The sequence below is a fragment of the Syngnathus floridae genome, chromosome 20 (assembly GCF_059516105.1).
Source record: "Syngnathus floridae isolate MCC-2025c chromosome 20, RoL_Sflo_1.0, whole genome shotgun sequence".
NCBI lineage: Eukaryota > Metazoa > Chordata > Actinopteri > Syngnathiformes > Syngnathidae > Syngnathus > Syngnathus floridae.
Window position 1 is genome coordinate 7,458,799 of NC_142432.1, and position 12,143 is coordinate 7,470,941.

Consider the following 12,143-nt stretch of genomic DNA (forward strand, 5'->3'; position numbering starts at 1 on the left):
AATTTTATCAACGAGCTTAGAACATTTTCTTAATTGTACCCCTTCCGTCATTCTGGTTTGGTTGGCATAGTAAAAAGTACTCTTGGGGGCTTTAGAGTGCCGGGTTGACCTTGGCACATGAAGAAATGACCACCTGCAACGGTTGGTTTAGGTTTTATAAGCATTTTTAATTTTAATGCTTAAATCGCACGTTTTCTGAATTGTGCCCCTCCCGTCACTCCAGTTAGGTTGGCATAGTAAAAAGTTCTCTAGGGGCCTATAGAGTGCCAAGTTGACCACTGCGCATGAAGAAATGACCATCTGCATCGTTTGGTGTATGTGTTAGGCGCCATTTTTGTTTTATTTCTTATATCGCATTTTAATGACGAGCTGAGCACGTTTTCTGAATTGTGCCCCTCCCGTCACTCTGGTTAGGTTGGCATTGTAAAAAGTGCTCTTGGGGGCTTTAGAGTGCCGAGTTGACCACGGCACATGAAGAAATGACCACCTGCAATGTTTTGTTTAGGTTTTTTGTGTTTTTTTTATTGCTTAAATCGCATTTTCAAGATTCAAGAGATTCAAGATTCAAGAGTTTTTTATTCGCCATGTTTGAGCGTGCCAAACAAGGAATTTGACTTCGGTAAATCACAGCCTCTGTTCAACATTTAGGTGACTAACAACAACACTCAGGACATGTGAAATACGAAAGACATCCTCAAACATCCCCTGATCTTAAACTGATCTTGAACTCCCAAGAGGGCAAGGAAAAACTCAAAACTCCAGCTAGGGGAAATGAGAAACCTTGAGAAGAGACCACAGATGGGAGGGTCCCTCTTCTAGGATGACCAGGCTGCAATGGATGCAGAGAGGACACATAGTACAAACAGTGTAGACAAAAAAGGTGTGGAAAGCGGGATGTTATTGCACAGACAATGACTCTGAGACTCTAAAAGTGGTGTGAGTTCATCAGAGCGACAGCCTGGGGGAAGAAGCTGTCTCTGTGTCTGCTGGTTTTAGTGTACAGAGCTCTATAATGGCGTCCAGAGGGGAGTAGTTCAAACAGGCTGCAACCTGGGTGCGAAGGGTCTGTTGAGATGTTACTTGCACGTTTCCTGGTCCTGGACAGGTACAAGTCTTGGATAGATGGGAGGTTGATTCCAATTATCTTTTCTGCAGTCCTTATTGTCTGTTGCAGTCTGTGCTTGTCTTGTTTGGAGGCCGATCCAAACCAGACAGTGATGGAGGTGCAGAGGACAGACTGGATGATGGCAGTGTAGAAGGTCTTCAGCAGCTCCCGCGGCAGGTTGAACTTCTTGAGCTGTCTCAGGAAGTACAGCCTCTGCTGGGCCTTCTTCCGGACAGAGTCTATGTGGCCGGTCCATTTCAGGGCCCGAGAGATTGTGGTTCCCAGGAACTTGAAGGTGTCTGATGAGAGAATAGTATTACTGCGGATAGTGAGGGGTGAAAGTGGTGAGTTCAAGTTCAGTTTGGTACAACCCTTCAAGTGTGGGAAGTAAAACACTTGACAATATTTTTATCTTGAAAGCAGTAAACAAATAAGGACAAAATTTAAAAAATAAAATATCCAAAATGTAGAAAAAAAAAAACTATACAGTTAGCATCTTTTGGTTCATTTCCTCGTACAGTAGAACCTTGGTTTTCGAACGTCCCGGTTCTCGAACAAATCGGAATTCGAACAAAAAATTCGAGATTTTTTTGCTTCGGTTGTCGAACAAAATTCGGACGTCGAACCTCGCGAGATGAGCCGGGAGGACCCGAGAAAACCCGACCGCGCGGCCCGGATGCCGACTGGTCGTTATTGTATTTTCTTCACTTTGAGGATTGTATTAACCCCTAATCATGCCTCCAAAGAAAGCAAGTGGGAGCAGTAAAGCTATCCTAAAACACAAAGATGCTCTTAAAGCAGTGCGACAGTGAGCGCCCGGCGCGCTGCGGTTGCGCGATCGGACCAAATTAAACTCCCTGAGCACTGAGGTCCACTTAAATTTTGGAAAGTACATCAGGACTTTAAAAATATTTTGTAAATTTCAGCAACGGCTCTGTCACAATAATGCAACCAACGCAGTGCAATTGCGCGGTTGGCGGTGCGCTGCAGTTGTGCGATCGGACAAAATTAAGCCCCCTGTGCACTTAGGTCCACTTACATTTTGTAAAGTACATCAGGACTCAAAAAATATTTTCTAAATTTCAGCGACAGCTCTGTCACAATAATGCGACCAGCGCGACGCAGTTGCACGGTCGGCGACGCGCTACGGTTGCGCGTTCGGCTTGGCGCTGCAGTTGCGCGATCTGACAAAAATGCACAAATGAAAAAATGCTTAAAAAAGGCAGGTGTTTTTAGTCTTGGAACGGATTAAAGCATTTTCCAGTATTTGTAATGGGAAAAATAGATTCGTAATTCGACCGATTCGCTTCTCGAACCGCCTTCTGGAACGGATTGTGGTTGAAAACCGTAGTTTGACTGTATAGCCCCCACCACCACAACGCGCTGGCGCCTGTTTTAATTTCAGTGCTATAGATTTGTACACCGATTCCTCCGTGGCCTCCGGGTATGATACCTGGACTGCTTCTGCAAACACAGACCGAGGATGAATGGTAAATTTGCGATATTAATATTAGATGAGGATGCATGAAATTTGCTCGGCCGCAGAAAAACAATTCAAGGCATTTTGCGACCACATTTTGATGTGCATAATATTTCAATGTAAGCTTGGGGACACGAACCGCAATCGGCGGCAACTCTGGGGACACGAACCGCAATCGGCGGCAACTCTAGGGACAAGAACCGCAATTGGCCGCAACTCTACGGACACGAACCGCAATCAGCGGCAACTCTAGGGACACGAACCACAATCGGCGGCAACTCTGGAACACGAACCGCAGTCGGTGGCATCTCTGGAACACGAACCGCAATCGGCGGCAACTTGGGGACATGACCTGCAATCGGTGGCGTCTGGAAGTCTGGACCGCGATCAGTGGCATTCGTACGGTGGAGCAGTGCACGGTGGCAAGAGCCACCACGCGCCGCAGCAGTGGGAGTGGGGCCAGGGATGATCGCGGGTCCGGCGCAGCTGGCTTGAAGTCTGGCGACACCCGCGGATCCTGCGACGCTGGGGTGGAGCCCGATGGCGGCCGCGAGTCTGATGGCGCTGGGAGGCACTCCGATGGCGGCCGAGGGTCCGGCATCGCGGGAGCGAAGTCCGATGGCGGCTGCGAAGCCCATGGCGCTGGAACATGCTCGGACGACGGACATGGATCGGGTGTCGCAGCGGTAGCTGATGGTGGAGGGGGGTCGAAGCGCTGGTCGCTGTAGTGGTCGGATGATTCTGTCATGGATCGGATGGAGCAGGGCGACCAAGTGCAGCTTGGACTAGGGTTTATTGAAGCAAACTCAAAAGACTCGGCAGACTGACTTAACTTACTAACAAAACCAACAACAGGACTGACCGACAAAGACGTGAAACAGAAAGACATGAAGCGTGACAACAACAAAATTACGACATCAGGAACCAAAAGACATCAAGTCAACAATGATCCGACGGGGCGTGAGGGGCAGACAGGACTTATATACACGACAGGTAACAAGAGGCAGGTGAGAATAATCAAACTAATCATGGGCACACAGGAGGGGAGGGGAGGGGTGAGCACACAGACAGAAATCATGACACCAGACACATAGTGGAACAGCTGGGGACGAGACGTGACACCTAAAGTTAAACATGGTTTCAAGGGACCTGGCTCAATGTCACCGCCCATTATTGACTGGGTTATGCTGTCAGTAATTAAGAAATAAAGTCAGACTATAACCATATAACTTTAATGGAGATAAACCATGTTAATTTAGTAACTGTCAGAATGGCACAATTACCCAGTTCAGTCACACACTAACATGACACGATCCTAAAATAACAATTGAATTTTTTTTTTTGTTTGTTTTTTACCTTTGACAATTTCATAGAAGGCAGTCTTTTGGAAGGCCATCTTGCTCTGGCGGCCACTACCTTGCATATTGTAGAGCGCCATTATGTCATTGGTGAAGAGTCTGCAACAGGAGAAAAAAGGGGAAAAAAATCACCGCCACGTTGTTAAAGTCCACTGTTGTCTGTTCCAATATATGGTTTATCTTAAGCATGTATGTGTATTCAAACCTTTCCATTGTCTTGTTAGTGCATGTCCTCAGATCTTTTCCACCAATCCGAGACAGCCTTCTAACCTGTATATTACAAATTATAAACAGAAATTATGACATGAATTCAGAGTGGATTACATCCCAGTTGAAAGCAAATATACCCCCCTACAGGACCTTGAAAAGAAAGACCTGGGAAGAAAATTCTTCGCTGAGCCAGCATCTTAGGTCTGCCTTCGTCTGACAATAGTGGACTGACGGGATCCGGAAGTGCAACGAACCAGGAGACAAGCCCTAAGTAAGTAAAAGCCCTAAAGTTAAAAGTGCACGAGATACGGCTTTGGTTAGTCCAAGCCATGAGATATGGCTTTGGTTTGTCCAAGCCAGGAGATACAGCTTTGGTTTATCCGAGCTATGAGATACGACTTTGGTTTTTCTGAGCCAAGAAACAGCTTGGGTCCAAGACCCAGTGGAAGGAATGGGTTAAGAAAAACAGGGCTTCTTTTTCTTAATTGAAGTAGGGCGCAGATATTTTTTGTCCGCTTTTCCAAGCTGTTTGCCTGAAAGTTGTGTGGTTGAGAGTGACTGGTCGGATAAATTGACTAAAAAGCAGTTATAGCATTAATCCATGGTAATAACACAGGCTAGTAATTTGTTGAAAGGTCAATTTAAACCTGCATTGAGGATCCTCAAAGAAAAAAAACAATGAAAAAAATTGAAAAAACTAAAACTACTAAATTAAGACGAGAAATAAAAACTAAATCCCTGAATAAAGGGGCTTTTGAAGGAGATGAGAAGTACATGCTGAGTACATTTCTTAATTGTATGCAATACATGCCGAAGTGGAAGAAAAAGTATGGAGTAGAAGGAAAGTTGAAAGTTGTAATGTGGAACATAGTGGTAGAAGTTTTGGAGGAGATAAGGGTAGGAAGACAAAGGGATTGAGAAAGGAAAGAAAAGAGAGAGAACTGCAATGTGCTAGAGCAGGGGTCTCAAACTCAATTTACCTGGGGGCCGCTGGAGGTACAGTCTGGGTGAGGCTGGGCCGCATCAAATCATAATACACAAAAGTAATCCATAAAAAAGGTCAACTGATCCAATCTTCTCAATTTGAACAAATTAACAGTCAGAACATGCAGAACATGAAGAACAGGAACAGTTCTTCAGAACATAGGCTTCATTTCTACTTCCTCCTACTCCTTGCTGCCAGAGACTTCTTAGATGTTACCAAACAGCTCCTTTTTTTCCGGGCAGACAATACTTGCAGCCTGGATCATGCACTGTTTCACAAACTCGCCGTCTTTGAAGGGCTTTCCAGCTTTTGCTATCATTTCACTCACAACATAGCTAGCTTTCACAGCCGCTTCGTTCTCTTTGCTTGTTTTTTTGAAAAAAACTTGTTGCCTCAGTAGAGATGATTTAAGTTTGGCGACCCGATCCTCTCGCTCATCTCCCAGGTATTTTGCATCAGCATGTTTAGTTGAGTAATGACGTCTGATGTTAGACTCTTTGTTAACAGCAACTTTACCCATGCATATTAGACAGGTTGCGACGTTCCTGTGCTCAACAAAAAAATATTCCGCCTCCCACTTCTCCTGAAATTGCATGTGCTCATCCGCAACTTTTCTCTTTACGGCAGGTTTTGAAACAGACATGACGGGGGCTGACCAACAATGTACAGCACTAGGTGACAGTGACAAGATATTTCCCTCCACTCGCTCATTCAAACATGTCGAAGTGCTAATTCGCAAATAAGCCAATTGCTAATTCGCCCGGTTGTCACGAGCCTGAGCTACGGGAGCCCATACGTGTCAAAAAAAGTAAAACGGCCAGATGCATGTGCGAAAAGAAATGCGCGGGCCGCACTAACACACAGTTTAGATGTCACGCAGGGGGCCGCAATTGGCACGCGGGCCATGAGTTTGAGACCCCTGTGCTAGAGTGTGGTTGGAAGCTTCTCAAGAGCGAAAAGAACAAATTCAAAAGACAAAACATAGAAAAATAAAAAGTGATGAGGCCGCCATTCAATTAAGATTTGAAAAAGAATTCAGGTTGCACAGTGGGATCCCATTCAATGATGCAGCTGAGGGTGCTTATCAGCAACAGCTTAAAAATGTGCTCCGCACTGGTTCCCGCCCTGAATTAGGCAACTGGGTGAGGAAATACTTGGTGGAAATGCACACTGCTTGTGTTACAACAACCGTGCAGTGGGCCAGAGATGCTGACAAAGTGATCAAGAAAGGCAAAAGTTGTCATGTATTTCATCTAGATGATGATGATAATGATCTAGATCAGGGGTCACCAACCTTTCTTAAACTGAGAGCTACTTCCTGGGTAATGATTAAGGCAAAGTGCTACCAGTTTGACACACACTTCTGAAATAGCCAATTTGCTCAATTTGGCTTTCACTATGTGTTATTATTGTCATTTCCAGTTCGCATGTGTGATTTTTAAGAGAATAGCAAAAATACAGTCAAACCTTGGTTTTTTACCACAATCCGTTACAGAAGGCGGTTCGAGAGGCGAATCGGTCGAATTCCGAATCTGTTTTTAAAAATTGTAATCCGTTTCAAAACAAAAAAACCCCTGCCTTTTTTAAGCATTTTTTCATTTGTGCATATTTGTCCGATCGCGCAACTGCAGCGCACCGCCGAACGCGCAACCGTAGCGCGTCGCCCACCGCGCAACTGCACCGTGCTGGTCGCATTATTGTGACAGAGCCGTCGCTGAAATTTAGAAAATATTTTTAAAGTCCTGATGTATGTACTTTCCAAAATTCAAGTGGACCTAAGTGCGCAGGGAGCTTAATTTTGTCCGATTGCGCAACTGCAGTTCACCGCCGAATGCGCAACAGTAGCGCGTCGGCGACCGCGCAACTGCACCGTGCTCGTCGCAATATTGTGACAGAGCCGTCGCTAAAATTTTGAAAATGTTTTTTGAGTCCTGATGTACTTTACAAAATGTAAGTGGACCTAAGTGCACAGGGAGCTTAATTTTGTCCGATCGCACAACTGCAGCGCACCGCCAACCGCGCAATTGCACTGCGTTGGTTGCATTATTGTGACAGAGCCGTCTCTGAAATTTACAAAATATTTTTAAAGTCCTGATGTACTTTCCAAAATTTAAGTGGACCTAAGTGCGCAGGGAGCTTGATTTGGTCCGATCGCGCAACCGCAGCGAGCCGGGCGCTCACTGTCGAGCGGCTATGTCTTTTAGGATGGCTTTACTGCTCCCACTTGCTTTCTTTGGAGGCATGATTAGGGGTTAATACAATCCTCAAAGAAACAAAAATACAATAACAACGTCAGTCGGCATCCGGGCCGCACGGTCGGGTTTTCAAGATTCAAGAGTTTTTATTCTCCATGTTTGAGCGTGCCAAACAAGGAATTTGACTTCGGTAAATCACAGCCTCTGTTCAACATTTAGGTGACTAACAACACTCAGGATGTGAAAAATGGCAAATATTCTCAAATATTCCCTGATCTTAAACTCCCAAGAGGGCAAGGAAAAACTCAAAACTCCAGCTAGGGGAAATAAGAAACCTTGAGAAGAGACCACAGATGGGAGGGTCCCTCTTCCAGGATGACCAGGCTGCAATGGATGCAGAGAGGACACATAGAACAAACAGTGTAAACAATTCAAAAAAGGTGTGGAGAGCAGGATGTTATTGCACAGCAATGAGTCTGAGACTCTAAGAGTGGTGTAAGTTCATCAGAGCAACAGCCTGGGGGAAGAAGCTGTCTCTATGTCTGCTGGTTTTGGCGTACAGAGCTCTATAACGCCATCCGGAGGGGAGTAGTTCAAACAGACTGCAACCTGGGTGAGAAGGGTCTGTAGAGATGTTACTTGCACCTTTCCTGGTCCTGGACAGGTACAAGTCTTGGATAGATGGAAGGTTGATTCCAATTATCTTTTCTGCAGTCCTGATTGTCCGTTGCAGTCTGTGCTTGTTTTGTTTGGAGGCCGATCCAAACCAGACCCAATTTTTCTCGGGTCCTCCAGGCTCATCTCGTGAGGTTCGACCTCTGAATTTTGTTCGACAACCAAAGCAAAAAAATTTCAAATTTTTTGTTCGAATTCTGATTTGTTCGAGAACTGGAACGTTCGAAAACCGAGGTTTGACCGTAAAATAAATAGATGCAGCTCACTGACAAGTGCCGCTATTTGAGCTAATTTTAGAACAGTCCTGCGGGCGACTCATGCGGTCCTCACGGGCGACCTGGTGCCTGCGGGCATCATGTTAGTGACCCCTGAACTAGATGAAGATACGTCTTCTTCCAAAGTTCCCAACGGGGCAGAGGAAGAGGTAGAGGCCAACAAGATCGCAGGCCACCACTCAATTCAAAACCCCCATCAGATTCAGACAACTGTTGGAACTGTAGGAAACGTGGACACTGGTCAAGTGTTATAGATTCAAGATTCAAGAGTTTTTATTTGATTTCGGTAAATCACAGCCTCTGTTCAACATTTAGGTGACTAACAACACTCAGGACATGTGAAAAATAGCAAAATCTTCTCAAACATCCCCTGATCTTAAACTCCCAAGAGGGCAAGGAAAAACTCAAAACTCCAGCTAGGGGAAATGAGAAACCTTGAGAAGAGACCACAGATGGGAGGGTCCCTCTTCTCGGATGACCAGGCTGCAATGGATGCAGAGAGGACACATAGTACAAACAGTGTAGACAATTCAAAAAAACGTGTGGAGAGCAGGATGTTATTACACAGTGATGACTCTGAGACTCTAAGAGTGGTGTGAGTTCATCAAAACAACAGCCTGGAGGAAGAAGCTGTCTCTGTGTCTGCTGGTTTGGGCGTACAGAGCTCTATAACGCTGTCCGGAGGGGAGTAGTTCAAACAGACTGCAACCTGGGTGAGAAGGGTCTGTAGAGATGTTACTTGCACGTTTCCTGGTCCTGGACAGAAATAAGTCTTGGATAGATGGGAGGTTGATTCCAATGATCTTTTCTGCAGTCCTGATTGTCGTTGCAGTCTGTGCTTGTCTTGTTTGGAGGCCGATCCAAACCAGACAGTGATGGAGGTGCAGAGGACAGACTGGATGATGGCAGTGTAGAAGTTCTTCAGCAGCTCCCGCGGCAGGTTGAACTTCTTGAGCTGTCTCAGGAAGTACAGCCTCTGCTGGGCCTTCTTCCGGACAGAGTCTATGTGACCGATCCATTTCAGGTCCCGAGAGATTGTGGTTCCGAGGAACTTGAAGGTGTCTGTGGAGAGAATAGTATTACTGCGAATAGTGAGGGGTGAAAGTGGTGAAGGGTCTCGCCTGAAGTCCACTGTCATCTCCACGGTCTTGAGCGGGTTCAGCGCCAGGTGGTTTTGGCTGCACCAGTGGACCAGCCGCTCCACCTCCTGTCTATACGCAGTCTCATCACCACCGTCATGGATCAGTCCGATGAGAGTGGTGTCGTCTGCATACTTCAGGAGCTTCACAGGAGAGTCACCTGAGGAGAAATCGTTGGTGTAGAGAGAGAAGAGCAGTGGGGAGAGGACGCACGCCTGAGGGGCTCCAGTATTGGTGGTCCGGGTGTCAGTTGTGATGCTCCCAGCCTCACACGCTGTCTCCTGTTGGTCAGGAAGCTGGTGATCCACTGATAGGTGGAGGCAGGCACCGCGAGCTGGATGAGCTTCTGTTGGAGGATGTCAGGAGCGATGGTGTTGAACGCCGAGCTGAAGTCCACAAACAGGATCCTGACGTATGTTCCTGGGGTGTCCAGGTGGTGCAGGATGTAGTGCAGTCCCATGTTGACCGCATCATCCACCGACCTGTTTGCCCGGTAGGCAAACTGGAGGGGGTCAAGCAGGGGGCCGGTGACATCCTTCAGGTGGTTCAGCACTAACCTCTCGAAAAATTTCATGACCACAGATGTCAGTGCGACAGGTCTATAGTCATTCAAACCTGTGATGGCAGGCTTCTTGGCCACTGGAACGATGGTGGAGCTCTTGAAGCACGAGGGCACCTCACACAGCTCCAGGGAACGGTTGAAGATCCGTGCAAAGGTGGGCGCCAGCTGCTCAGCACAGACTTTCAAGCAGGGAGGTGACACGCCGTCTGGGCCCGGTGCCTTCCTGATCTTTTGTCTCCGGAACATCTGGCGCACTTCCTCCTCGCGGATCTGGAGTGCGGGCGCGGCCTCTGCAAGAGAGAGAGTGATAACGGTGATGGAGGTGTGGACAGAGCAGTTGTGGGGGGAGGTGAGTAGGGTATGTTCGCTAAGGCACGTTTCAACAAAACACAGCGCAGCGGATCTGCTGAAGTCCGTGTTCCTTGAAGTGAGGAGCAGCAGTTCGTCCATCTTGTTCGCCAGGGAGCGGAAATTCACCAGATGAATTGACGGTAGGGCAGAACGGAACCCTCTCTGCCTCAGCTTTACGAGGCCTCCGTTTTCCGCGTCGCCGCTGTCGCGCTAGCTTGTATAGCACCGCCGCTCCGGCTAAAATCTCCGACAAATAGTCTGAATCAGAGAGAACAGGAGAGAAAATACCAGAAGAAGACTGACCGATGTTTAACAGTCCTTCTCTGGTAAAAGTGATCTGGGATGGACAGCAAACGACACAGAAAACACACAAAATAAGACAAAGAAACAGAGAGTGACTCACCGTTGCGGCCATCCGCGGCGCCATCATGACGTCATAGAAAAAAAAAAAAAACAATCAAAGGGTGGAGGAAGAGGCAGAGGAAAAGTGAAATTTTCATCAAGACTAGCTTCCTTCCCTTTGACCGCTCATGCTCCTACAGAGAAAGAAATAGTAGACGTTCATACAGCGCGATGAGACATTCTGAGCGCATTAAAAGAAAAAAGACCAGAGATCAAATTATGTGTGTACCCTAAAGTTAAAATTTGCAAATCAAGTTGTTAAGAAATGCAAATTGCTTCTAAAAGATAAATAAAGACTAAGAATGTGCTGTTCTCGCGTGTGTGGGCGGGAACTGGCTTCATGATCTACTGCAGGAAATGGGCAGCCTGTGACGAATCATTGGTGCCGGGCCCCCACCCCTCGTGCGTGAGAGCTGTGCATGTGCGTGCTTATGTGTTAAAATGATGAAATTGGCTAAACGTTTAGTGCAAAGAAATTTGCTAGACAGTGGTCTATCCAATTTGCACCGCAAAACAGAAATAAATTTGAAAAGTAAAAAAGAGAGGAAAAGAAATAAATCTGTTTGTGGGCAGAAACTGTTCCACACTGGTGCACATTAGTGTCAAGTCCTTGTGAGAAATTAAAAAATAAAAATAAAATAAAAGACAGAATATGCTTTCAGGAATTGGATGAAGCAAAATTGTGAATTTAAGACATTGCAATTCTACATTTAAGAGGAATAATTGATTGGTTGTTTATGTGAGATAAACCCGAGAGATTGAGTTGGTTAAACTTAAAAACAAAGAAAGATTCTGATAAATTTGCCAGTAGTTTTTTTGTGTTGAGTTTTTTTGGGATTGGTGGATGGTTCTATCAGGAAACTTGGGAAAAAATAGGATAAAGAATGTGAGTTGAGTATGATATATGAATGTTGTGTGAAGAGCTTGAAAAGAGTGAGACCAATATGTAATGGAAAGGCTATTTTTTGGAGACTGTGTGTGAGATGCAAATGAGCAAGGATGAATGATTGCCTGAATGAAAGGAAAATAAAGGTTGAATGGTTGAAGTTGTTGGAGACTACTACGGAAAATTAGTAGAACACCTTTGAAGAAAGAGTGATTTTGAGCAAGTTAAATGCTAAGGTGTGAGTGTGAGTGCGAATGGTTGTCTGTCTCTGTGTGCCCTGCGATTGGCTGGCAACCGGTTCAGGGTGTCCCCCGCCTACTGCCCGATGACGGCTGGGATAGGCTCCAGCACGCCCGCGACCCCCGTGGGGACTAAGCGGTTCAGAAAATGGATGGATAGATGGATAAATGCTAAGAAAAAAAAGTTGCTTTTGGATTAATAATTAACTACAGAAAAATAAACTGGAGAACCAGTAACACACACAGAAGATTTGTGAACTGGGAAACTGAGTAGCGTTTGG

General features: G+C 46.1%; 1 protein-coding gene across 3 annotated transcripts; it reads right to left on the minus strand.

Moving 5' to 3' along the window:
- Positions 1-556: 556 nt before the first annotated feature.
- On the minus strand, positions 557-5,864 carry LOC148381137 (uncharacterized). 3 transcript variants are annotated; one of them, XM_088363819.1, is made up of 7 exons: positions 5,655-5,864; positions 5,134-5,166; positions 4,304-4,420; positions 4,149-4,213; positions 3,942-4,042; positions 2,938-3,307; positions 557-1,404 (listed from the first exon to the last, which is right to left on the minus strand). In XM_088363819.1, the coding sequence occupies exons 5-7, from the start codon at positions 3,954-3,956 to the stop codon at positions 926-928; spliced, it is 864 nt and encodes a 287-aa protein (XP_088219945.1). In that variant the 5' UTR covers positions 3,957-4,042; positions 4,149-4,213; positions 4,304-4,420; positions 5,134-5,166; positions 5,655-5,864; the 3' UTR covers positions 557-925. The 3 variants fall into 3 exon arrangements, with proteins under 3 accessions (XP_088219945.1, XP_088219947.1, XP_088219946.1); XM_088363821.1 differs by having other exon boundaries at positions 557-3,326; positions 4,319-4,420; positions 5,134-5,864; XM_088363820.1 differs by having other exon boundaries at positions 557-3,326; positions 5,134-5,864.
- Between the last annotated feature and the right edge of the window lie 6,279 nt (positions 5,865-12,143).